The sequence below is a fragment of the Hibiscus syriacus genome, unplaced genomic scaffold (genome assembly GCF_006381635.1).
Source record: "Hibiscus syriacus cultivar Baekdansim isolate YM2019G1 unplaced genomic scaffold, ASM638163v2 tig00116951_pilon, whole genome shotgun sequence".
In the NCBI taxonomy this organism is placed as follows: Eukaryota; Viridiplantae; Streptophyta; class Magnoliopsida; order Malvales; family Malvaceae; genus Hibiscus; species Hibiscus syriacus.
Window position 1 is genome coordinate 3,634,615 of NW_024063482.1, and position 25,738 is coordinate 3,660,352.

A 25,738-nucleotide genomic window follows, 5' to 3' on the forward strand; every position below is an offset into this window, starting at 1 on the left:
GAGTAATATTTTGATATTCAAATAATTATATCGAATATACTTAGAAAATCTTTTTAGAAAATCTTAAAATTCATTTAACTTAATTTGTTATATCGAAATATCAAAATATTTTCAACAATATTTTTTATAACTTTTGATAATATATACATTACACAAATGTAACAGTTTCGAAATCAAAACTTTAAAAAAATATTTCTTTATATCATTAAGAGTATAAAACCATTTTAATGAATTTACGTTTTTCAACGTTTTTTCTTAAAACATTACATATTTCTCAATTTATTCATGTAACACTATTTATTATCATCTTTTTCATTCTTTCAAAGTACATCATTAATATCTTTTTTTTCTTGGAGTTTTTACTCCCTCCATCTAAGCACGGGTCAAAGCATACAAGTTAATCCAAAACGGACGGCGATGAAGAAGGGGGATGAAAGTGGGGCCCGAGGAGTCTTTAACCAGAAGGGAAAAGCAAAGTGAAAGGTGATTAGAGTTTAAGGCTATCCTTCTTGCTCGTTTCTCTCTCCACTTTTAACAATGGGGTGAAACTAAAATCCACTACCGACACTGTTTTCCGTGTAAAGCTTCAAACATGACATAGTAAAACAAGACAGTAAGTTTCAGACACCATCCTCAAACATTACCAATAAAGGGTACATAGTTTGAGGGGGGGGGGTGGGGACTGTTAAAAAAACTGTTCTTTTTTTCTCTGTCTCTGCAATAAAGTGGAAGAACCAGACAGAGAGAGAGATGTTTGGTCGATCTATCCCTCTTATGTCTATCTTGTTTTGTATAATAAACAAAAGAAGAAGCTGATTCAGGGATACTGTGAAAGAAGCTTCAAAAGATTTTTTTGTAAGTTCTTTTTTCCTTCTGTTTGTGCTAAAAGCTTGTTCTTTTTTCTGATTTTGGGTGTGGGTTTTGCTTAAATTCTCGTAATTCTTGTTGTATTCTTCTGTTTGAGCTAAGAAACTTGGATTTTTAGGTGATTTCTGTAGTATTTTTCAGTTGGTTGGATGTTGAATTTGAGCCTTGCGAAGATGACGATCTTATTATGCTTAAACATCACTTAATCATATGAAATAAATTTCAATTGACTATTTGTTGGGATGATGAAAATGGTGGCAATAAGATCTGATATTTAATATGTTCGATTGAATGATTATTAACATGGCTCGAATCGAAGCTGCAGGTTTTCATTTGGAAACTGGATTTCTTACCCTTTTTCCAGCACTTCAATTGGCCTCTAAACATGGCTTCTATGTTTCTTGCAAGTTTCTTCTAGATCTGGCAGATAGGGGTCTCGTAGTTTCCCGAAACAGCGATTTTTTAGTTTCGACTAACGAGCTTTTTAATGTTGATCACTTGCAGTTCAGGTTAGCTATGGGAACTCCTGCAATCGATACCTCTGGTGTGGATTCGGATATATACAGTGCGTTGGGATTCAAAGAATTGGGTAAAGGAGTTGTTGGAACTCCACGGATTTTATCACTTCTTTCTTCACTACTCGAGAAATCTGTCGAAAAGAATGAAACGGAATCGGAGACGGTGAACTTTAAAGATGATGTTGCAATCTTTCATGGTTTAAGAGCTCCCACCATAAGCATTCAGCATTATATTGATCGTATCTTCAAGTATGCTGGCTGCAGTCCTTCGTGCTTTCTCGTTGCGTACATTTATGTGGACAGATTCGTTCAACAAACCGATGTGCATTTGACTTCCCTTAATGTCCATCGTCTCCTTATAACCAGTGTATTGGTGGCCGCAAAATTTGGTGATGATGCGTAAGTGTTAACTGTGTTATAACCTCTCTCCTTTCATCACTGATGGAATTCGGAACTACTATTTTAGAAACTACTGTTAGAAAAATGAGGTGCATGTATTGATACTCATTGAGAGAAGTATATGTTATGAGATTATAGGTTGATCTTAGATATCCTTTGAACTCGGATTCCCGATAAAGACGAATCAGCCTGTTTAGGAGAAACGTAGTTCCGATTTTGCAGCATTTCATACTACTGTCTTAATGCAGGTTTTTCAACAACGCATACTACGCTCGAGTGGGCGGGGTAAGCACAGCTGAGTTGAACAGGTTGGAGATGAGTTTCTTGTTCAGTCTAGATTTCAGACTTCAAGTAACCGTCAATACGTTCCAAAGATACTGTTCCCAGCTGCAAAAGGAATCTTTGGACGTTCATCAAATCGAACGGCCAATCCGAGCCTGTGGTATTAAAGATACTTGGCAGAGCAAAAGTGATAAAAAATGTGCTACCACAATTTTGAGATGAAGATACGGAGCTTGTCGACATCGGGTGATACATACGGATGCCGAAAATGTAGGTTTAGTGATGATTCTTGAAGAAACAGCAAAGCTTGGTCCTTTTACGTCAGTTGTGTGGGCGTTAGTTAGCATGATGGTTTCCATCGTTTTCATGAAGGTTTGTTATTACTTAGCGTGCATCTTGTGTTATTGCTTTTGTAGCGCAAAAGGCAATGTTGTTGTTGTATATTAAAGATTTAACCTTGTGATTATGAAATTTAGCAGGTGGAGTTTTCCAACCCCAACTAGGCTTAAATTCTAAATTAGTCCCCACACTTTGAAATATTCTAAATTAGTCCTTAAACTATCAATATAATTTTAAACATGTCCTTCGATTAGTTCAACAATCTATTTGAGCACGAAATATCAAATTAAATATATTGCAAAGTATGTTTAAAATATGTGCATCAAATTTGAAACATTATGTATCACTGTATAAACTAAAGGCGATGTTAGTTGAAGTATTTTCCAAGCATGTGGTGGTCCATTTTGCTTCTTCAAAAACCCTTTTGGGGCTTTGGGACACATTAATCAAAAGTTGTCATTGCTTCATTATAGCAAAAGAATCTACAGAAAAGACAGTGTTGATCACTGTGCTTATATTAAGCTTACCACAATGCTTGGCTTCCGTGGGAATTGGCCAAAGCATTTTTTTAATAGAGTATAACTTGCGTCTTAAGTTAATTGGGTTCTCTATTCCCTTCTCATCAAAATTTGTTTTAAAAACAATCTTCGATTTTAGCAACTCACGAAATAAAATAAAATTAATATTAATCGATAATTTTATAAATTATTAATGAATCATATTATATGATGCCATACGTTATAACAACTTAGAATTACATTTAGATAAATTAATAATTAATCTATATTATTATTATTATTATTATTTAATTCATTGATTTTATATAAAATTATACATTATTAACTTATACGAAAGTATTATGTAACTTCCTTTCATCTTTGTATAATAAATATGACAAATATAAAAATTAATTGTGAATTGCTTTCCACCTCTCGAGCAAAACCAATGGGCCCAGGTTATACAATACAAAATAGGAGGAAAAGAAAATTCAAACTCCACGTTTTGCTTTTGTATTATTTGATTATTTGTTTCTTAAATATTTAAAATATATTTATGATAAAAAAATATTTTTCAATGTTTAATTTTAGGCACCCTCAATAGACGGACATTAAACACCGATCGAAAGCTCTTATGTACGGTGTCGGTGCTTAACCCAAAGCTATACTTAACAGTATTTCTCCCAATTGAAAGCTAAAAAGTTACATATTGTTATATTTCTAGAATTAACAGGGTAATAACCGTCAAGTAATCATTTCATGACAAAATATATTGATAATTAACAGATTGTGATGATTATAAAATAATATTAATTCAATTTTTTTAATCTATTAATAATACATACATATTCTATAAATATAATTATATTAACATGTTTTTTTTATATATAACATTCCTCTATTACACTTTTTAATCTATTAATAATACATACATATTCTATAAATATAATTATATTAACATGTTTTTTTTATATATAACATTCTCTTCTATTACACTAAAACCGCTTTTTTTCAACTGACATGACAAATGACCTAATACAAATCTTATCGTTTGATCTCTGCATTGAATTTTTTAAGGATGAGTGGAGATAAAATGTAGAGTGGATTGTTGAGCAGTTGAACAATTGATCTCTACAAATCTTATTCCTGCACTTTTCGTTGAGTTTCAGTTTTCTCTAATTTCCTGCACTTCGTTTGCTAGCCTTTCATGGATGCGTTTCAGTTTTTTCTTATTATTAGCCCCGTTTCTAGTTTGTGTAATTTCATCATTAATCCTACTAATTGACCAAATATTAGCAACAGCTGATATTTTTAACTATTTAACAGCTATTTTTACTTCAACCTAGGGGACAGTTAAAAGTAAAACGTGGGGTTTGTTACGAGTTACGACTTACAAAGGGTTAAAATCTAAAGAAAAAACAAAGTTAACAGACGTTGGGAAAGGGACTAACGGCGGACTCCTTGCAGGGACTTGGAGAGACACTGGTTTTTCCGGAGGCAACAAGAAGTTGCACAAAACACTCAATTCTCTGTCCGTTAGTTTCCGTCAGTAACCGCTTCCCGCCAAACGGTAACGATACGACTCCTCTCTCCTTCAATACATCCTCCATTCTCGGCCCCATCACTCCATTTGTCTGCATGTTAACAACCCTCGGATTAGGGAGCTGTTTGGCTACTAATAAAACTTAAAACCGTTGGAATCTGTTTGGCTACTAAGAAAGCTTAGGAAAATTACGAGAAACTGGTTTAATAAAAAAAAAATAATATGCACACCTGAATTCTAACGTAGTCCGTAGGGTTCCAACAAAATGCGTTCCCTAACATCTGGTCGACGGTCTCCGAGACTCCGTCGAGCACAATGTTAACAACGGTAGAAGTTGAGCATTTGCCGTTACTACGGATCTTTGACCTTTTACAATACGAGCCGTTTCCTAAAGACAAAACCAGCAGATCCTCTACGCTATTAACAAAGGGGAAATCTCTCTTGTTGTGGATCACGTGAGTAACTGCCGCCGCTGTTGGGTTGTTCATGACCAAACCGCCGTCCACAGCGGAGCACGAGGTATTTCCCTGGATGGACTTCAAAGAAAATAGTTTGAACAGGCTGGGGATGGCTGTAGTGGCGCGGCAGACTTTCCAAAGCTCGAAGTTGAAATCAGGTAATTCGGAAGCGTCGGCCCTAGGGAAAACAAAGGGAGCGGAACTCTTGAGATCATAGCAAGGAACCAGAAGAGGCTTACTGTTTAGATAGTTAAAGTTGTGTATGCACGTGAGCTAGAGTGCTCATGCATACCATGCATGTAAACTAAAGAGATGATGATGGATGTTGCTAACCATCATAGGGAAGCTGTTAGGAAACGGTTTAGGGTTGTTAGAGGTTGTTACAATTGTAATATAAATGATAAGTGTAAGGTGAAGCAATGTAAGCTGATTCAATATAAAGAAAATGCTTCTTCTACTCGTTTATGTTACATCGTTTGCTGCAGTTTCTACATTGCTTAACACTTACAAGTTACAAGTGTCCTTCAGTGTCAAGAATGTTCCATCTTCTCTCCTAAACATTTCCTTGAGCACCTTTTCCATGCTCTTACCAGAGAATCTCTTACGGCGGTGAAGAAATCCGGCGAGCTTATTAACCTTGAAGAGCTGGGAGTTATTCCGATAGATAAACTCCACAGCTTCTGTAAATGTGAAAATCGGATGGCCGGTATCATCATCGGCAGATAGCATGGTAGCAAGAACAGCACCGATGCCAGTGCCAGCGATTATGTCGAAAAATTCAACAATCTGAGCATGAGGATCACCGGTTTTGAGGCGGATCTGGTCTTCAAGGTGGATAAGAGCAGCTCCATCAACAATGCTAGTGGTTCCGCCACCGTCGATGCTGAGGATTCGAATTTTCTTACTAGTTTCACAGTGCAATAACCATTTCTGTTCCAGTTTGGTAAAGATCTCCAAACTCACCTTACTCAGCTCCATTTTAGCCACTTATTGAAACCTTGAATGCTGGCGACTGATAAGTCTGTGAAAGAAGCAAAGGCCAAAGAGAGATAGTTTGGCTCTGCTCACGCTTTGTTGCTGATAAGCATTAATGGTGGCGATGAGCATAGGCAGAACAATTATGGTTCTTTTGCTTCTTTCTTTGTTTCTCTGCTGTCTCTCTGATTCCAAATCTCTGTGACCACCTGACGAGGGAAATTCGAGACAGTTACTTTTTTTCAGTTTTCCTGCAGACTAATGAGCTGAAAGTCCAGAGAAAGTCTTGGAACCTAAAACGGGGAGGAAATGAGCTAATAAAGAATACATAGACCCTCTCTCTTGAGCATTCCAATTTTATTGCATCAATGTCCAATTAATTCAAGCAATTTATTCACTTTTCGATTGTTGTGAAGAAAATGACTTTTTAAGATTAAATCTAAAATTGGACGATAACTACTATTTAAAAAACATTTTATTTTATTTTTAAAATATTGAGTTTAATTTTAACAATTATCGTATTAAAATTAAACAAAACCATTTAATAGTGTAAATAGACACTAATTTCATCAAGCTAAATAAGATTATAAGGGTGACAAAGCGCTTCGTCAAACGTATAAAGATGTTATATTTTTAAAATCATAAACCCGACATCTTAATTAAACTAGAGTATTCTTATATCAATATTACTCAAGCACGTAATAGTATATTGCTATGTATTATCAAGGATAAAATATGTAAATGGTAAACACTTATGTTATCAGGAGAACGGATTTTTGGAAATTGGAGAAGAAGAGTTCCATGAGAGATCTTTTTATTGCGTAGGAGGTTCATTCCACTTTTGTTGTTGTGGTGTGTGCTAAGCCTCTAAGCAGGGATGGATCGAGGAGTGTTAGATGCGGTCGCATCCTTTAGAAATTTTAAATTTCTTTATATATTAGATGTTTACTTTGTATTTTATATGAACTATTTGATTTCACACTCTCTGAGATTTTATGATCTTGCACCCCTTAAATTTTTAATATAATTTTTTATATTCGTATCCTCTTACACAAGTTTTACTTCGACGGCTTATGGAGAAATATAGGGAAAAAAATAGAGATCTTCACATGGTGTTCATTGACCTTCAAAAGGCGTATGATAGGGTTCCCCGCGATACGATCTGGAAGACCTTGGAAATGAGACGGATCCCAACTGCTTATATCCGAGCGATTCATGATATGTATTGTAGATCTACTACATACGTCAAGACTATAGTTGGCGACACCGAGGCATTCCCGGTGGAAATTGAACTCCACCAGGGATCAGCTCTTAGCCCTTACATTTTCGCCTTGATTATGGACGACATCTATTGTGCGACACCAGACGGTGTTCCATGGTGTATGTTTTTCGTTGACGACATTGTCCTAGTTGCTGAAACAAAAACTGAGCTGAATAGTCGACTGGCTACCTGGAAGACTGCTTTGGAAGAAAAAGGTCTAAGGATCAATATTGAAAAGACAGAGTATTTATGTTCAAACTTCAGTGGGAACCAAAACGATGAAGATGTAGAAGTATGCATAGAAGGACATGTTCTCCCCTCAAATGATTGTTTCAAGTACCTAGGGTCTATGATACATAAAGATGGGGGTGTGGATGATGATGTTACACACCGTATAAAGGCGGGATGGCTAAAGTGGAGGGCTGCTACTGGAGTTTTGTGTGACAAGAAGGTGCCTCTAAAACTTAAGGGAAATTTTTTATAGAATGCCAATAAGACCAGTGCTGCTGTATGGATCAAAATGTTGGGCAATCAAGAAGGATCACGTAAGGAGGATGGAGACCGTAGAAATGAGAATGCTTCAATGGACATGTGGTAGGACTCTGTGGGACATGACACCAAACTCTGCTATTAGGATGTCCTTGGGGGTGGTGCATGTATCTGAAAAATTGAGAGAGGGAAGACTACGGTGGTTCGGGCATGTCCTTAGGCGAAAACTGTTAGATGCGGTCAGGAGGGTAGAGTCGATTACAGTCGACGGTGCCAGAAGGAGAGGACGACCAAGGCGGAAGTGGGAAGACTGCTTGAGATCTGATTTGAAGGATTTAGCCCTTACCGAGGACATGACCTCTGATAGGAAAGTATGGAGACTTAAGACCAGGGTAGCCGAGTAGTGCGGGTCACATCCATAGGGTGTATCATCTCTATCTTCTTTTAATGCCTTTGTAGTAATTTTCATATACGTTTCTGTCATTGGAATTTATGAAGGCTTAGAACTAGGGTAGCAGAGTAATGTTGCCTTAGTTTAGGTTTTAACCCATTTTGACTTTATTCCTTCTCGTAGCTTGCTATCGTTGACTTCTGTATATTCTTCTCTTCATGTTTCCTCTTTTTAAATTTAGTCGGGTCTTACGTTTCTGTCTATATGCATAGATTTTTTATGCAGGGATTTATTTGTAGGGATTACTTCCATTACAGATGCGTATATGAAGAAAGCATATGAAGAATGTTCAACTATGTATTTATTTATTTATTTATTTATATGCATTGTATTTTATCTTTATTTTTACTTTTTTGACTGTCGGAGGTCTTTCACGGAAACTGCTCTCAACTTGGCATTGAGGGCAACCTACTACCCTACCTCCTCTTACTCCATTACATATGGGAATAGGGTTTTGTTGTTGATGTTGTTGTTGTTGTTGTTTCATGTGTTGAAGCACATTGTTATAGCTTAGTTAGGCATCTTGGGAAGGCTTGCAATAGTGTGTGTTTGCTGCATAGTATTGCAGCTAAAATAAAAAATTACATCTTATTTGAGTTCCATTTTTCACGATGTATTTGACAAAATGTACTGTTTAATCGTGGTTTGTGATGAGAAGTGTCTACATGGGACGAGGAGGTAAGTTAGACTGACATGCATTTGAGGCAAGGGTGAACAAAACTCAATTCAATTTAAAAAAAATTAATTTTTTTCATTCGAATCGACTTCGAATTGTAATTTCATAAATTCGACTCGACTCAAAAAATTTCAAGTTCAAATAAAGTTATAAAATACAACTCGAATAACTTAAATAGTAACTCGAATAACTCGGAATTTTTAGTAATTAGTGGATTGATTTTTAAGTTTGAGTAGAGTCCTTCGACTCTGTATGGTATATGTATATCACATACGAAAAAATGTGAAAAAATATATATATGTATTGTATATGGTTATAAAAAATCATTTAAATTAGAATCAAATAGTATCATAATATTATAAATATTTTCAAATAAATTTAAACAAAAACTTGAAGTCTCGACCCGACTCTACTCAACTCGAAAAAATTCAAATCAAGTTTGAGTTATAAAATAGGACCCATCAACTCGAATAACTCAAAATATTTTGACTTGACTCTATCAAACGCTCACCATTTTTAGAGGTAAGTGTATTATTACTTTCATTTCAAACTTTCTTGAACTGCTTTTATATACTTCATTTAGGAAGAGAGAAATATAAGATTGTTTGAGAATATTAGTAGGAATGGAGAGTCAATTTTGAATTCTATCAATGAAATCATTAGAGTTAGGACTAGGAAGATGCATAGATAGAATGGATACTGTTAATTCTTTTCTTTGTATAGCTTTTTTTTAATTCTTTGTATAGCTTAAGACATGTAGGATTGAGTATCTTTTTTCTATGATACTTGTTCTTTTATTGCAACTTGTTGCTTTGGATATAAATGCAATTAATCTATCCAAAAAAAAAATACAAATGGTCTCATGATTATATGGTATTGTTTTATTAAGTCCCCAACTATTAAAATTTATAAAATGATTTTTTAACTATAGGATTCTATTTTGTTGAGTCTCCCAAACTATTAAAACCTACAAAATGGTCACCCGACTCTTTATATGTTACAAACTTGTTTTTTTTTCCGTTAAAGAGTTGGTGACCATCTGAGTTAGATGTTAACCTATTACTAAGGTGTGATAAAATTGTTCTCATAATTGTTTGAGTTGTATTTTATGGATTGACTCTCCATCATATTATATCGTCGAGCTAGTACTTAAAACATTATGTCATCAAGCTAGTGCTTGAAAGTAAATGTGGTGTAAGTAGACATAATCAAAATATAATTTATCATATCCGATTAGCATGTTAACGTCTAACTGAAACGATCGTTAATTTTAACGAAAAAAGTACGAGTTTGAAATATATGAATAGTGAGCAATCATTTTATAACTCTTATTAGTTGGGGGACTCAACAAAAATAATATTCTATAATTAAAGGATTATTTTATAACTTTTATAATTGGGTGACTCAATAAAATAGTGCCTAGAGTCAAAGCACCATGTGTATGCTTTACCTTATTATTAAATGGTAGCTAAGATTGTAAACCACAAAAAAGAGGGTATAAAAAGATAACGAGAGACCCGTTTTAAAGTAGTAATGCATGTCCTTTACATTTAGTCTCGAGCTTCAACTTACCAAGTTTTTGGTTGGCCATAACATAAGCCACTCCTCAAGTTTGAAGCTTATTATGAAGTGATTAGGTCAAGATCAAGACAAATAACATAAAAAAGTCAATTTGTTGAAAACATTTTGATGTTTCGATATAACAAATTAAGTTAAATGAATTTTAAGATTTTACAAATGATTTTCTAAGTATATTCGATTTAATTACTCGAATATCAAAATATTACTCCAAGTCTTTCAAAGTTCAATTTCAATCCTTACTAATTTGTAAAATTGTGTTTTATACTTAAAATATTTTTGAAACAAATTTCACAAAGTATTTCAAACAAAAAACGAGCCAAAAATAAAAATTGAGAAGGGATGCAACGATGCACTCACCATATCGAATGCATTTTATGCATCGATGCACTACCATGCATCAATACACTCAAGTTTTATGAAAACATCGAATGCATTTTATGCATCGATGCACAAACCATGCATCGATGCACTCAGGCTTGTTTGAAACATCGAATGCATTTAATGCATCGATTCACTCTTAGTGCATCGATTCACTCTTAGTGCACTGATGCACTAAGGGCCTAACAGTCGAAATATTTGAATTTTACACATAGTGTACCGATGCACTAGCCCTATGCATCGATGCACCAGACGCTCCCAACTGTTTTATTAATTGTTTTCACACTAAACGGCTCCATTAACTCCACTAATCATCCCCAACATTCAGAATCAATTGAAAGAGTATTTAAACAAGCTTAGAAGCCATTGATAAAAAAAGAAGAAACAACAATCAACAAGAATCAAGAGATAATCAAAGAGAAAGCATCAAACCTCAAGTTTAAGCATTTTCAAGCCTATTTCATTCAATATTCATTTTTGCTTTCAAGAACACTTATTGTACTCAATTGTATTATTCTTGAGTGTTCTTTCTTTGTTCTAGAATTGTGCAAAAATCTTGCATTGTGAGGATTTTCTTGTAAGTGCAAAATTTGTATTGTTCTCTTTGGGAGAAAGTGTTCTCAAGAATTTGGGGTATAATTCTTGAGGGATTTGTAAGGTTACTCTTTGTCCTCAAAAGAAAGACAAATTAGTGAATTTGTGGAAAATCCTTAGTGTGGATAGCTAAGGTAGTGGACGTAGACTTTGGTTGAGAAAGTCAAACCACTCTAAATCACTGTGCAAATATTTTCAATTTTCTGCAAAAGTTTCCACCGAAATTTTAATTGCCAATTCACCCCCTCTTGGCCGATTCCATCGATTGATTGGTATCAGAGCCTCACTCATTTGAAGGTTTTAATCGTCTCTTGAGTCGATTCGGGAAGAGTTACATCGATATTCAAGTCATCAATGATCGACGCTTCAAACTCCGACTTCGATCTTGATTCATTGCCCGTCAATAAGCCTTCTTTCTTCAATTGAGCTAATTTGCTTATTGGAAGAATAGGATGATGTATTTCATTCAAGCAAGTGACATGAGAGCATGGAATATCATAGAAGACGGATATATCAAACCTTTCACTCATCCAAGGTTATAGAGTGAAGGAGATACAAGAATGTTCCAGCTCAATTCCAAAGCCATCCATATCATTTTTTGTGCTCTTGGACCGGATGAATATGGAGGAGTTTCATCTTGTACAACCACCAAAGAAATATAGGACAAACAACAAGTCACTCATAAAGCCACAAACGAGGTAAAAGAATCTAAAATCAGTCTTCTAACTCATAGCTATGAAAATTTCAAGATGAAACCGGATGAAGATGTCAAAGCTATGACGGATAGATTCTCCACGATTATCAATAGTCTCAAATCATATGGAGAAATCATTCCAAATGACAAGCTTGTAAGGAAGTTAGTTTACTCTCTTCCAAAGGCTTGGCAATCAAAGAAGACGGCGATCATCGATGCTAAGAACTTAAAATCCTTGACTCTCGATGAGCTTATTGGCTCTCTCCTCACACATGAAATGATGCTTAAAGAAGAGAAAGACCTCGAGAAAAGAGACGAGCCAAAGAAGGAGACGGAGAAGAAGAAGAACATGGGAGTTGCTCTCAAATCAACAAAAGATGAAAGTGATTCGGATGAAGAAGACGATGATGAGGATATGACATTGTTTGCCAAACGGTTCAGAAAAATGATGAGGCCAAACCGAGGAAGAAAATTCAAACGAAATGAAGGCTTCAAGAATGAACCAAAAGAAAATGACCCGATCATTTCTATGAATGCAAAAAACTAGGGTATATCAAATATGATTGCCCATAATTGAAGAGAAATGATCAATCAAAGAATAAGCACAAGGCTCACGTGGCTACATGGAGCGATGAAGAAGGTTCCGATGAAGAGGAACAAGAAGTAGCAAACTTGTGCTTGATGGTATTGGGGGAAGATTCTGAGGTAACCTCTAACTCATTTGATTTAGATGATTTGTCTTATGATGAGTTATTAGAGGAATATAATGGGTTAGCTTCGGATTATGAGAAATTATTTTTAAAATACAAAAATAATATTTCAAAATTGAAAATTGAAAAATGAAAATAATCTTATATCCAAGACCAACAATGATCTTGAAAGTAAAATCAAAGATTTACAAATCAAACTAGAAGAGTTTGAAAAGAAAAATTCTGATTTGCAAAATTTACTTTCAAGAGTCAATGATGATCATCAAAAGGAAATTGATGATCTTAAAACTTCTTTTGATAAAGTTGGATCAAAATGTTTTGAAAAAAGAGAAAAATCAAAGACCAACTTTGTTAGAAAAAGTTTTAGAAACTACAATCATAGAGGTCCCCAAAGAACGTCTAATGGAAAAATCATTAGAAGTATATGGGTTCCTAAAGAACTCATTACTACTAAAGATAAGGATATCATACACAAATGGATACCTAAGGGGACTAGGATTTTGGAAACTAATGAATATGAACCCAAAAGAATTTGGGTACCAAAAATAAAAAATTAATCTATGTTTGTAGGAAAATGAGCATTACTACAAAGCACGAGAAACAAATTCAAACTCATGGTACCTTGATAGTGGATGCTCAAGACACATGACCGATGACAAAGGCCGGTTCATAGAGCTCAACGCCAAAAATGGAGGAGAGGTAACTTTTGGCGATAACTCAAAATGTCACATTGAAGGTATAGGCACTATAGGTAATACCTCTTCCATACAAATTAAGAATGTTTTATATGTGAATGGATTAAAGCATAATCTATTGAGTATTAGTCAATTGTGCGATAAATGATTCAATGTCATATTTGATATTAATGGTTGTAAAGTAATTGACATTGCATCTAATCGGATTATGCTTGTTGGTCATAGAATAAAAAACATTTACATGGTGCATTTAGATTCTATAAATATGACTTATTTATGCCTAGTTGCTAAGGATGATCATGATAGTTGGTTATGGCATAGGAGACTAGGACATGCTAGTATAAGTGTTTTGCAACGGTTAATTCAAGGAGATTTAGTTCGAGGGTTGCCAAAACTAAAATTTGATAATGATAAAATATGTGAAGCTTGTGCTAAAGGAAAACAAAAACGAGTTTCTTTTAAATCCATTAACGACGTATCCACTAGTAGAGTATTACAATTGATCCATTTAGATCTTTTTGGGCCATCTAGAACTACTAGCTTGGGTGGAAAACAATATGCATTTTTATTGGTAGATGACTATTCTAGATATACTTGGGTTCTATTCTTAAGTACTAAAGATGAAGCATTAGAAAAAATTTATCACGTTTTCAAAAGTAATCCAAAACGAAAAAGATTACTCTATAACTAGTGTTAGGAGTGATCATGGAGCTGAATTTGAAAATCTTAGATTTACTGAATTTTGTAATTCTAATGGTATTAGCCATAATTTTTCAGCACCTAGAACCCCTCAGCAAAATGGAGTTGTTGAGAGGAAAAATTGAACTTTAGAAGAAATGGCTAGAACCATGCTTTGTGAAAACAATTTGCCAAAATAGTTTTGGGCGAAAGCCACAAATACCGATTGTTATGTTATTAATTGAGTAATGATTAGGCCTATTTTGAAGAAAACTTCATATGAACATTTTAAAAATAAAAAGCCTAATATTAGCTATTTTTCATCCTTTTGGATGTAAATATTTTGTTTTAAACAACTGTAAAGACAATCTCGGCAAATTTGATGCTAAAAGTGATGAAGGAATTTTTCTGGGTTATTCCTTAAATTCTAAAGCTTATCGAGTATTTAATAAAAGAACTTTAGTTGTAGAAGAGTCTACACATGTTGTTTTCGATGATAATCCCCTTCCGAGGAAGGATTCTTTGGTGAATGATGATATAGGTATTTTAAACATAAATAATGTTGGACATGACGCTAGAGAACCATCATCAAAGGAAGAAACGAAAGATGAGGAAACTCAAGATCCTCTCGAGAATCTAACTATTGAAGAAAGGGAAGTCTCTTACCCAAGGGAATACAACTATGTCAAGGATGGTGAAATAATAGGTGATCCATCCAAAGGGGTAACAACTCGATCTTCTCTTAGAAATATTTGTAATTATGTTGCATTTATCTCATTCATAGAGCCTAAGAATATTAAAGAAGCATTAAATGATGAACATTTGATTATGGCTATGCAAGAAGAGTCAAATCAATTTGAGAGAAGTAAAGTATGAACATTAGTTGAAAGACCTAGTAATAAGTCTATTGTAGGTACTATATGGGTATTTAGGAATAAGCTTGATGAAAGTGGTAATATAGTGAGAAACAAGACTAGACTTGTTGCTCAAGGGTATACTCAAGAAGAGGGCATACTCAAGAAGAGGGCATAGACTATGATGAAACACACGCTCTCGTAGCTAAGATGGAAGCAATTAGAATGTTATTAGCATTTGCATGTTTCAATGAATTTAAACTATTTCAAATGGATATTAAAAGTGTATTTTTAAATGGTTTTATAAAAGAAGAAGTGTATGTGGAACAACCTCCTAGTTTTAAAGATTCAAAATTTCCAAATCATGTTTTTAAACTAACAAAAGCTCTTTATGGTTTAAAATAAGCTCCTAGAGCTTGGTATGAAATATTGTCAATTTTTTAATTGAAAAAGGTTTTTCAAAAGGGAAGTTTGACACTACATTGTTTTTAAAGCATAAAGGTAAAGATTTATTAGCATTTCAAATTTATGTTGATGATATAATATTTGGTTCTACTAATGACGATCTTTGCTAAGAATTTTCTAAGCTAATACAAAGTGAATTCGAGATAAGCATGATGGGGGAGCTCTCATTTTTCTTGGGACTCCAAATCAAGCAAAGAAAAGATGGCATATTCATCAATCAAGCTAAGTACGTCAAAGATATGCTCAAGAAGTTTGGACTGGAAAATGGGAAACCTCATAACACTTCAATGAGCTCATCTACAAAGCTTGACAAAGATGAAGGTGGTAAATGTGTGGATGTTAAATTATATAGGTCAATGATTGGCTCTTTGCTTTATTTAACCGCAAGTAGACCGGATATTATATTTAGTGTTTGCTTATGTGCTAGATTTCAATCATGTCCTAAGGAATCACATTTACTAGCTGTTAAGAGAATCTTTAGATACCTTAAGGACACTCCTAGTTTAGGACTTTGATATTCTAGAGACTCTAGCTTTAGCTTGCATGCCTTCTCTGATGCGGATTATGGAGGATGCAAATTAGATAGGAAAAGCACCTCTGGTACATGCCAATTCCTTGGAAATATGCTGATTTCTTGGTTTTCAAAGAAACAAAATTTTGTTGCATTATCTACCACTGAAGCGGAATACATTTCAGCCAGTAGTTGTTGTACACAAGTTTTATGGATAAAACAACAACTTTTTGATTATGAAATTGAAGTAGGTACCATTCCTATCAAGTGTGACAATACTAGTGCTATATGTCTCACTAAAAATCCCATCCAACACTCTAGAACTAAGCATATTGAAATTAGACTTCACTTCATTAGAGACCATGTCACTAAAGAAGATGTAGTTCTAGAATTTGTTAATACTTTGCATCAATTAATGGATATCTTTACAAAACCTTTAGAAAAAGAAAGATTTTGGACACTTAGAAGAGAATTAGGTTTAACTGACCTATCTTCACTTAGTATTTAAAATAATTTTTAGCACTTTTAAGAATAAATGAAAAATGTTTATAATAATAATTTTGATTGCATCTTTGCTATTAGTTAGGGTGAGTTTATGCTCTTTGGTGAAAATTAATTTTATGTTCAAATGTAGTTTAAGGATTAAATTGATTGATTGAACATGATTAATTTTCAATATATGAGTTGCTAATACCACTAGAGCTAATTAATTTAGCATGATGAGTGTTTAAAATGGATTTTTGACATTTTTGTGCATAATGCATCGATACACCGAATAGTGCATCGATGCATCCCTTTGAACGTGCATCGATACATCATGAAGATGCACAGGTGCACTCTTTGAATGTGCATCGATGCACAAGGCCATGCAACGATGTATTCATCGGGTTTTTGGATAAAAACCTTGCTTTTCTTCATTTTCTCAAAACCCTTTCAAACACTCTTAGCCGCCGTTCGTCCCTCTCTCTCCCTAAACTCTCAATTTGCTCAAAATCAACGAAAAATAGTCGGAATCCAACTGTTCTTCAACTCCTAATCCTGCTAACATCATTAAATCGTGCAAAACATCATCACATTCCACTCAATCCGAATTTTTCAAGGTATTTTTCCAAAACCTCTATTTTATCAAATTTTGATTTTAGAACTAGTTTAGATTAATTCTAGGATGAAAATTATATCGGGCATTAATTATATTATGATTCTAAACTAGATTTTACAATCAATTTCGTAAAAAACAAACAATTTTTCAACATTGTCTTTGATTTTTCGAAATAAAAACAATTTTGTTATTTTTGAAAATTATTGATGTTTTTGATTTAATTGTATTGTTTTCATGAAAACTATATGTATTATGATATTTCCAATGTTATTTTCAAATAGTTTTCAAAATCATGCCCATTAGGATTTGGTTTAGAGAACCTTAAATTATTGTGGACTCAATTGAGTTTTGGGATTGATTATTTTGCATACATGTGTTTCAAAATTGCAGGTTACATTTCTAATTTCGATTTCTTAAACCATGTCAAACCCTAAATGCCCTAAGCTCTTTTAGTCATTCTAACCAACATTCTAATCATATTCTTCCTCAAGATCCAAATCCAAACGATCCCAATATGACCATTCTAAACTCATGTTTTAATATGCCTGAGCGTCGTAGAGAAGAACTCTACCATAGGTACATGGATTCATTCCAAACTTACAAAATCTGGGAAGAACGTATTCCCTCTGTTCAAGCCATGGTAGATATTAACTTTAAATACCTACTGACTCTCAAGTCCTGGAAGTTTGATAAACTGTTTCACCTTAAACCTATTATCTATCATCAGTTAGTCCGCATTTTCTACTCTAATGCAGTATGTATTCAAAACGAGAGTCAATGTAGGACTATAGGAATTAGATCCTACCTTTTAGGACAATATATTCATATTGACTCCGACACTATAACTAAGCAATTTGGGCTAGATGATAATTGTTTATATAATGAGAAAGAAACTGTGGCATATCCCTATCTTCCTAATGCTAGTGTTAGTACCTTACGTACACATCACGATCGTGTTCTACATTTAATGATCTCTTGGTGGTTTCGACCATCCGGAGGTAGGTACTCCACTCTTTGTGTCAGGGATTTATGGTGGATGCATTGTATCTAACATAATAGAAAGATAAATTTCCACAAATCATTTTTAGTGAACTAGTAGATACCATAAATATTGTCCCTTCTAAACATGTCGAAACTTTAGTTTATGGGTGTCTACTTAGTAATCTTTTTATCAAACTTAGCATTAGAGTCTCTCTCGACAATCCCATACCTCTTCAAAACCAAATCAATCTCACCTCTTTGAAGAAAGCTGATTGGAAACAGGACGAGGAAACTGGTCAATGGGTCTTTCGACCCAATAAGCAAACTCAGGGAGCCAGTTCTTCACGTTCTGCTCCTAGCTCTTCTCGTCCTCCTCCTCCTCCTCCGGCACCGACTGCTGACGACGATCTCGAGCTTCAACAGCTTATGCAAGATATTGATGATCACATACCAGACGATGAGCCTGCACCGGAATCAACACAGCAAGAAGATCAAACGCCACCATATTTTCGATCTTTCTTAGAGTCGTTTGATCTGAGGTTTGCTTCCATAGAGTCTCAGATAACTGAATTTCAACGGGATATGCGTGAATGTATGTACGCTCTCACTCTTGAAGTAAGAGCACATTATCCTCCTCCTCCCGACCCTCCGATAGAGTAGACCTTTACTTGCCATGCTTTCTTGAACTTAAAACTTGGATTGATAAACATTTTGTTGTTTTTGGATTGTTTTACTTTGGTTGTTGAATGTTTGAATTGGTTTGGATTTATGATTTGGATGATTGGATGTTTGAACTTATTATATATATATTTGGTTTGGTTTTAACTTTCTTTTTGAGCTTAATGTTTATTAATTTTTGCATCATTTACATATTAGTTGCATTATGACCAATTATGTCATTTCATATTTGATTATGAATATTGAATTATGAAACTAATGGCTAACTTTTCTTGATCTTTATCTTAGCAGCTTAAGCTATATTTATAATTAATTGGCTATGCTTTCAAAACCTTGTTTTTACTAAATATTTTGTTATATCAAAAAGGGGGAGATTGTTGAAAATATTTTGATGTTTCGATATAACAAATTAAGTTAATGAATTTTAAGATTTTACAAATGATTTTCTAGTATATTCGATTTAATTACTCGAATATCAAAATATTACTCCAAGTCTTCACAAAGTATTCGAACAAAAAAACGAGCCAAAAATCAAATTGAGAAGGGATGCACCGATGCACTCATTGATGCACATGCATCGATGCACTCAGGCTTGTTTGAAACATTGAATGCATTTAATGCATCGATGCACTCTTAGGCACCGATGCAATAAGGGTCCAATGGTCGAAATATTTGAATTTTACACATAGTATACCGATGCACTAGCCCTATGCATCGATGCACCAGACGCTCCCAACTATTTTAATAATTGTTTTCACACTTAAACGGCTCCATTGACTCCACTAATCATCCCCAACGTTCAGAATCAATTGAAGGAGTATTTAAACAAGCTTAGAAGCCATTGATCAAAAAGAAGAAACAACAATCAACAAGAATCAAGAGAGAATCAAAGAGAAAGCATCAAACCTCAAGTTTGAGCATTTTCACACTTAAACGGCTCCATTGACTCCACTAATCATCCCCAACATTCAGAATCAATTGAAGGAGTATTTAAACAAGCTTAGAAGCCATTGATCAAAAAGAAGAAACAACAATCAACAAGAATCAAGAGAGAATCAAAGAGAAAGCATCAAACCTCAAGTTTGAGCATTTTCAAGCCTATTTCATTCAATATTCATTTTTGCTTTCAAGAACACTTATTTTACGCAATTGTATTATTCTTGAGTGTTCTCTCTTTGTTCTAGAATTGTGCAAAAATCTTGCATTGTGAGGATTTTCTTATAAGTTTGCAAAATTTGTATTGTTCTCTTTGGGAGAGAGTGTTATCAAGAATTTGGGGTATAATTCTTGAGGGATTTGTAAGGTTACTCTTTGTCCTCAAAAGAAAGACAAATTAGTGAATTTGTGGAAAATCCTTAGTATGGATAGCTAAGGTAGTGGACGTAGACTTTGGTTGAGAAAGTCGAACCACTCTAAATCGTTGTGCAAATATTTTCAATTTTCTACAAAAGCTTCCACCGAAATTTTAATTTCCAATTCACCCTCCTCTTGGCTGATTCCATCGATCGATTAACTCAACACAATTGTTTGATTAAATAATTATTTTAGTCTCTAATTTTTGGAGTATTTTAACTATAATGTTTCATTTTGGGATAAAAGACTCTTCTATAGATGAAATCGTTAGTTAACAAGCAGTTAACGCTTCAAAATAAAAGCATTTTTTACTATAAAATGAAATGTTAAGGACCAAAATGCTATAAAAAATAAGAAAAGTCAAAATAGCTATTGGATCAAGCGTTAAAGACTTTTTTATCTCAAAATAAAATGTTAAAGGTCAAAATGCTTAAAAATAAATAAATAAAGATCAGACTATTTGATATTTTTTAAATAGAATTATAATCGGTTGGGATTTTCTAGACTTTGGGCCCATGAGGGATTGAATTTATGAAGTCCAATCCTTTGGCAATGGCCCGGTTCATACAAAATTAATTCGAGTATAAGTTAAACCCAACCCGGACAAGAACAAGCGTAAATTTGTAACCAAACAAATCCACATCCGAAAGCGCTGAAAATGAGAGTGAAAAACAATTTCTTATCCACATCCCTGCACCTTTCCCTCCTTTCTTCGCTCTAGTTGACAGAAGCTAAACCAGAACCCATAACCAATTTTCTTCTATCAAATGGCAGCTCCCTTTTCTTCAACCTCTCCCATTCGATCCGTTTTCAGTACCATTCGTACCCCTCTGAAATCTTTCCTCTCCCATTCAGGTTCTGTTTGCACTCTTCCTTTTTTTCAGTACATTGTTCACTGTTTTCTTTAGTGGGCATTGACAATTCCCGCTTGCAGATTGTTTCCAGAAGGGACGCGATTGCTTCAAGTGCCGTTCCTGCAATTTTAGCGTGTATTCATTGAGCTCATCTGCTAGCTACACGATCGTTAAATTATGCAGCAAACCCATCGTTGTTAATCATCTGTTACGTAAGAGGCAAGTTGGTTCCTGAAAAATAACTTTCTATGTGTTTGAAGAAACGTTACAGCGAATTTCTAAGATAGCAGTGCTTTGGGTTTTTTGTTTTTAAGATGTTTATTGTTTTTGGAGTGTGTAGAGTTGGGAATGTGAGGTGTGCAACTATTGAAGAAATCGAAGCTGAGAAATCTTCCATTGAGAACGAGGCTGTGAGTTTCTTTTCTATAAATTCAACTTTAGCAAGGAAACCAAATCATTGTTATTACTGTTCTTATTTTTTATCAGAAAGAAAAAATGGAGAAGACAATTGAGACAGTTCGAACAAATTTCAACTCCATTAGGACAGGGAGAGCAAACCCGGCAATGCTCGACAAAGTTGAGGTATGGTTCAACTGAATTATGGGATATTATGTCAACACTTGCTAAGGGCACAATCTAAACATATCGAAATTGTTATGAGGCCTATCAGAGAAAGACTGAATTGCTTGTATCAGAATTGCTGAATTGAATGTCTAATGATATTTATGTCTGTTATATATGAAGTTGATCTTAAAATGGCATGTTGAATTTTGTTCTAAAGGTAAAATATCATCTTTTTATCTAATGAGATTAATGGTGTGCTATTTTAGGTGGAATACTACGGTACTCCTGTCAGCTTAAAGAGTATCGCTCAAATAAGTACACCCGATTCAAGTTCTCTATTGGTTCAGCCATATGACAAATCCAGGTATAATATAAACCAGAGCTGATAGGCATTAGTTCAGATTTTTTGCTTGTATGATTCTTCTTCTGCAATGTATTTAGCACACATTTGCTTGAAGGCTTCCATAACATGTTCTTTTGAAAATACATAGCAAATAAAGGGCAATACATTGTATCTTTATCAATATGTTGACAATCTCTACTTAGATATAGTTGTTAAATATAGCTTGTGGTATTGAAAACTGCCGTCCAGTATCTTCAGAAGTGCTTCATGAAGCATCTTTGTGCTTTCTATTAGTGGCTTGTACTCTATTTTGACGTGTAAAACTTTTTCAGCTTAAAGGCTATAGAAAAAGCTATAGTCAACTCTGATCTTGGTATGACTCCAAACAATGATGGTGAAGTCATCCGCATGTCTCTTCCTCAACTGACCACCGAAAGAAGAAAGGTATATTCTTCTCGTGAATTTTCAGCATATGGAGAGGGTTGGGGGGGGGGGGCTGGAACTCATTTTTTCCTATTGTTTTCTTGGAACTATTCCATATCCTGTGCATGTGTCTATCATTCTCTCTCTCTCTCTAAATATATATATCTATAATCTATTTCACTCGTTCAATCTTTATATATATATATATATATTTGAAATTTTATGCCTTCGAATCATAGTCCGGTAACTTACCATGTGAGCACTATATAATTGCTTGCAACTAACTTATTATTTATTTTCTGTTTTACCCTTGGTTATGCATTATTACAAGTTCAAATACTGTTAAAATTTACCTGTGTTCTTGGAGCACATACATATTCCCTAGAAAGAAGTGGTGGGAAGATACTCTTTTGTTAGTAGATAAATGGATGTATCAGTGGTAGATTTAATTGGGATATTGTATTATCTAGAATTGTTTCCAGAAAGTTTTCTTGAACAAACTCTTCCAGAAAGTTTCATAAAGTTTGTTTATTGGTTTTACCTATATGTTACATGACTGCAGGAATTCTCAAAAATTGTGGCCAAACAAGCTGAAGAAGGGAAGGTACTCAAACTTTAATAACTGTGGTTTGAACTTCAGCCACTACTCTCGAGGCTTTATTTTTACATTACACTTGAAGAGAAAAAATAAAATAAGTTGTTTCTTGCGTATTTAAATTTGAAGTACACTTAATGATCCTTACAAGCTTATATTCATTAAAAAAAAAAGCAACGACCAAATGGAGTATGCATATTCAGTTTATAGTAATCTTATTTACTTTTAATTACTTCCAAGAACATGGAAGTGCTGAGATTTACTTGTATGATCACATGAGTATCTAATCACATGTGTCCTAAATTTGCACTTGTTGGATTAATATTTGGTTCACGATGGGTTTAGACTAAATTTTATTGCTGATTTACCTGAATTTTTTTTGTTGATCAACTGGTTTATAGGTGGCAGTGAGGAATATAAGAAGAGATGCCCTTAAAGCCTATGAAAAACTTGAGAAGGCCTGTATCTTTACTGCCATCCATCCCTTTCACTTTTGGTTCATGTTTCTTTGCTTTCTTTTCCCTGGTTTACGTTTGTTTTATCTTCTGTTGACATCCCCCCCAATTTATCCAGGAGAAAAAGTTGTCTGAAGACAATGTGAAGGACTTATCAAATGATTTGCAGGTAACTTTAGATACAAGTTCTTGACCTTCATTCTCATCAATTTCTTTTTATGCTTTTACTTCCCGCTCTCCCATGAACAAAATTAAGGGAAGAAGCGCTTCTGTCATTATAGGTAGAACATATTATGCAATTGCCCACTGCTTATGACACCAAGAAGAACTACGGCTTAGATGTGAGGAGTGAGAATGAGTGAGGATGGAAAATTTGTTAGTCAAATGATTAATATTCATAACCACTTTCTCAAAGGTATATGGAAATAGTTGCCAAGGTGATTCATAATGTATGGGCTACTTTCACTAATTGGGTATGCACCTCATTCCTTGATGAACGGAGAAAATGTACAATGGACAAAACTCCGTAAAGGGAACTGCTGAAACTCTTTGTTTCGCAGGCATCCCTCAAATAAACAGACTATAGAGCCTTCTTATTTGCTTTACTCTAATCTCCGGCCATAACTCTATATGTGCAATGCATATGTTTTTGTTTTGGTATGTATGCACTTACGTTGGTTGATTGCACATTCTTGTTAGTACTGAAGTTTGTGAAATCTTTTGATTAATGCAGAAACTAACAGATGAGTATATGAAGAAGATTGACAGCCTCTTCAAGCAGAAAGAGAAGGTATCTCTTGTCAAAATGAACATATTCTTTTGCTTCAGATACCAAAGACTCTTTTAGCACATTTTTATCTTTCCTTTCTGCTTTCATCTTTCAGGAGTTGCTGACGGTCTAGTGATTGTTTTGTACAATGATGTCAATTGATAAGCTTCCTTTCCATTCAGACCCAAAAATGAAACTTGTGGTGCATCTCAAAGTTTAGAACGCATTAGAGATCTTCATCCACTTTTGTTTTTCCAATCCCATTTTTCTTCATTTAGTAAAAATATCCATATTAATGTTATTGTCGTGTCATTTTCATTTTTTTATCATCTTTTACACCTCATATCCCCAAACCATAACTAATGAAATTTTATAAGTATTAGTTGTGATTGAATTAGAATCCCAAACATCCATCATTATTTTCTTTGTAAACTTACACTTTAATCCTTAAATTTTTCCTTATTTATAATTTGATCCATAACGATCTAAAACTAATACAAATCATATACATATACATATGCCTACCCAATTAAATTCGAAATAAGATGGATATCGTAAAATCCGACGCACTAACATTCCAACCTACTCGTTAATAAACCTCGAGCACTTTGTCTTTGTATGTTACTTGTTCATATTTAAGTAACCAAATACGATAATTTTAATTCAAACGAAATTTCTCATTACTCTTTACTACTAATTCTTATCTTCAAGTATGCAATTATGAAATTCCAAAATTATACTTTATGATTAAAATTATCTTGGATAAAAACGGACAAAAATTCAACAAAGAAGAGTCGTAGAAATGAAGTTTGTTTCCTTATTTACTTTCATCATGCTCTTAAATCGTTCATGCATATTCTCTTCACACTGTTACAGCTTTGCTTTGATTAGGGGTTCATGCAGTGGTGGATCTATAGCTATTCTAGGATGGGCATGAACCCATTCCGAAATCCGAATTTTATTCGATTAATTACTTATTTTACTAATGGTACCCACCGTGAAATTTTATTTGTCCTTGTCCCAGTTATTAAAATATTTGTCTTCATCCTAAAATAATTTCTAAATCTGCTATTAATTCCATACTTATTTTGACTCCCAAAACACAATGCATGCCAGCAATAATTTGGTGCATATTTATTAGGGTTTTACAGCTTATTCTCTTCACACTGTTACAGCTTTGCTTTGATTAGGGGTTCATGCAGTGGTGGATCTATAGCTATTCTAGGATGGGCATGAACCCATTCCGAAATCCGAATTTTATTCGATTAATTACTATTTTACTAATGGTACCCACCGTGAAATTTTATTTGTCCTTGTCCCAGTTATTAATATATTTGTCTTCATCCTAAAATAATTTCTAAATCTGCTATTAATTCCATACTTATTTTGACTCCCAAAAACACAATGAATGCCAGCAATTAATTTGGTGCATATTTATTAGGGTTTTACAGCTTTGATTTGTGTACAAATCATCTGCTGGGTGCATATATGGATTCTTCATTAATCTGGGTTAACAATTTCTGTTACCAGCCGTGTACAGGGAGAGTATATGCCATTAATTGGGTGCAATTAACTCCTCCTTTCTCGTTTACTTTACTAGTCATCATGTCATTAAATTCCAAACTAATTATATTTTTTTTGCATTTAATGAAAACATGTAATTAATCAAATTATACAGCTCCAAAATTTAGTATTATTCAACTGCCGTT

At 34.1% G+C, this 25,738-nt stretch overlaps 3 protein-coding genes across 5 annotated transcripts; 2 read left to right on the plus strand and 1 right to left on the minus strand.

Moving 5' to 3' along the window:
• The first annotated feature begins 687 nt into the window (after positions 1-687).
• LOC120188586 (cyclin-U3-1-like) lies at positions 688-2,511 on the plus strand. 3 transcript variants are annotated; one of them, XM_039191979.1, is made up of 3 exons: positions 688-855; positions 1,372-1,784; positions 2,033-2,511. In XM_039191979.1, the coding sequence occupies exons 2-3, from the start codon at positions 1,384-1,386 to the stop codon at positions 2,286-2,288; spliced, it is 657 nt and encodes a 218-aa protein (XP_039047910.1). In that variant the 5' UTR covers positions 688-855; positions 1,372-1,383; the 3' UTR covers positions 2,289-2,511. The 3 variants fall into 3 exon arrangements, with proteins under 3 accessions (XP_039047910.1, XP_039047908.1, XP_039047909.1); XM_039191977.1 differs by having other exon boundaries at positions 691-847; positions 1,377-1,784; XM_039191978.1 differs by having other exon boundaries at positions 805-852.
• A 1,724-nt stretch (positions 2,512-4,235) lies between these two features.
• LOC120188585 (probable inactive patatin-like protein 9) lies at positions 4,236-5,881 on the minus strand. Its single transcript, XM_039191975.1, has 3 exons — positions 5,412-5,881; positions 4,676-5,141; positions 4,236-4,536 (listed from the first exon to the last, which is right to left on the minus strand). The coding sequence occupies exons 1-3, from the start codon at positions 5,879-5,881 to the stop codon at positions 4,327-4,329; spliced, it is 1,146 nt and encodes a 381-aa protein (XP_039047906.1). The 3' UTR covers positions 4,236-4,326.
• A 14,803-nt stretch (positions 5,882-20,684) lies between these two features.
• LOC120188710 (ribosome-recycling factor, chloroplastic-like) lies at positions 20,685-24,214 on the plus strand. The gene is made up of 11 exons (XM_039192119.1): positions 20,685-20,881; positions 20,961-21,099; positions 21,221-21,290; positions 21,367-21,462; positions 21,711-21,808; positions 22,120-22,231; positions 22,773-22,814; positions 23,207-23,263; positions 23,379-23,429; positions 23,994-24,050; positions 24,145-24,214. The coding sequence occupies exons 1-11, from the start codon at positions 20,794-20,796 to the stop codon at positions 24,160-24,162; spliced, it is 828 nt and encodes a 275-aa protein (XP_039048050.1). The 5' UTR covers positions 20,685-20,793; the 3' UTR covers positions 24,163-24,214.
• Positions 24,215-25,738: the final 1,524 nt, after the last annotated feature.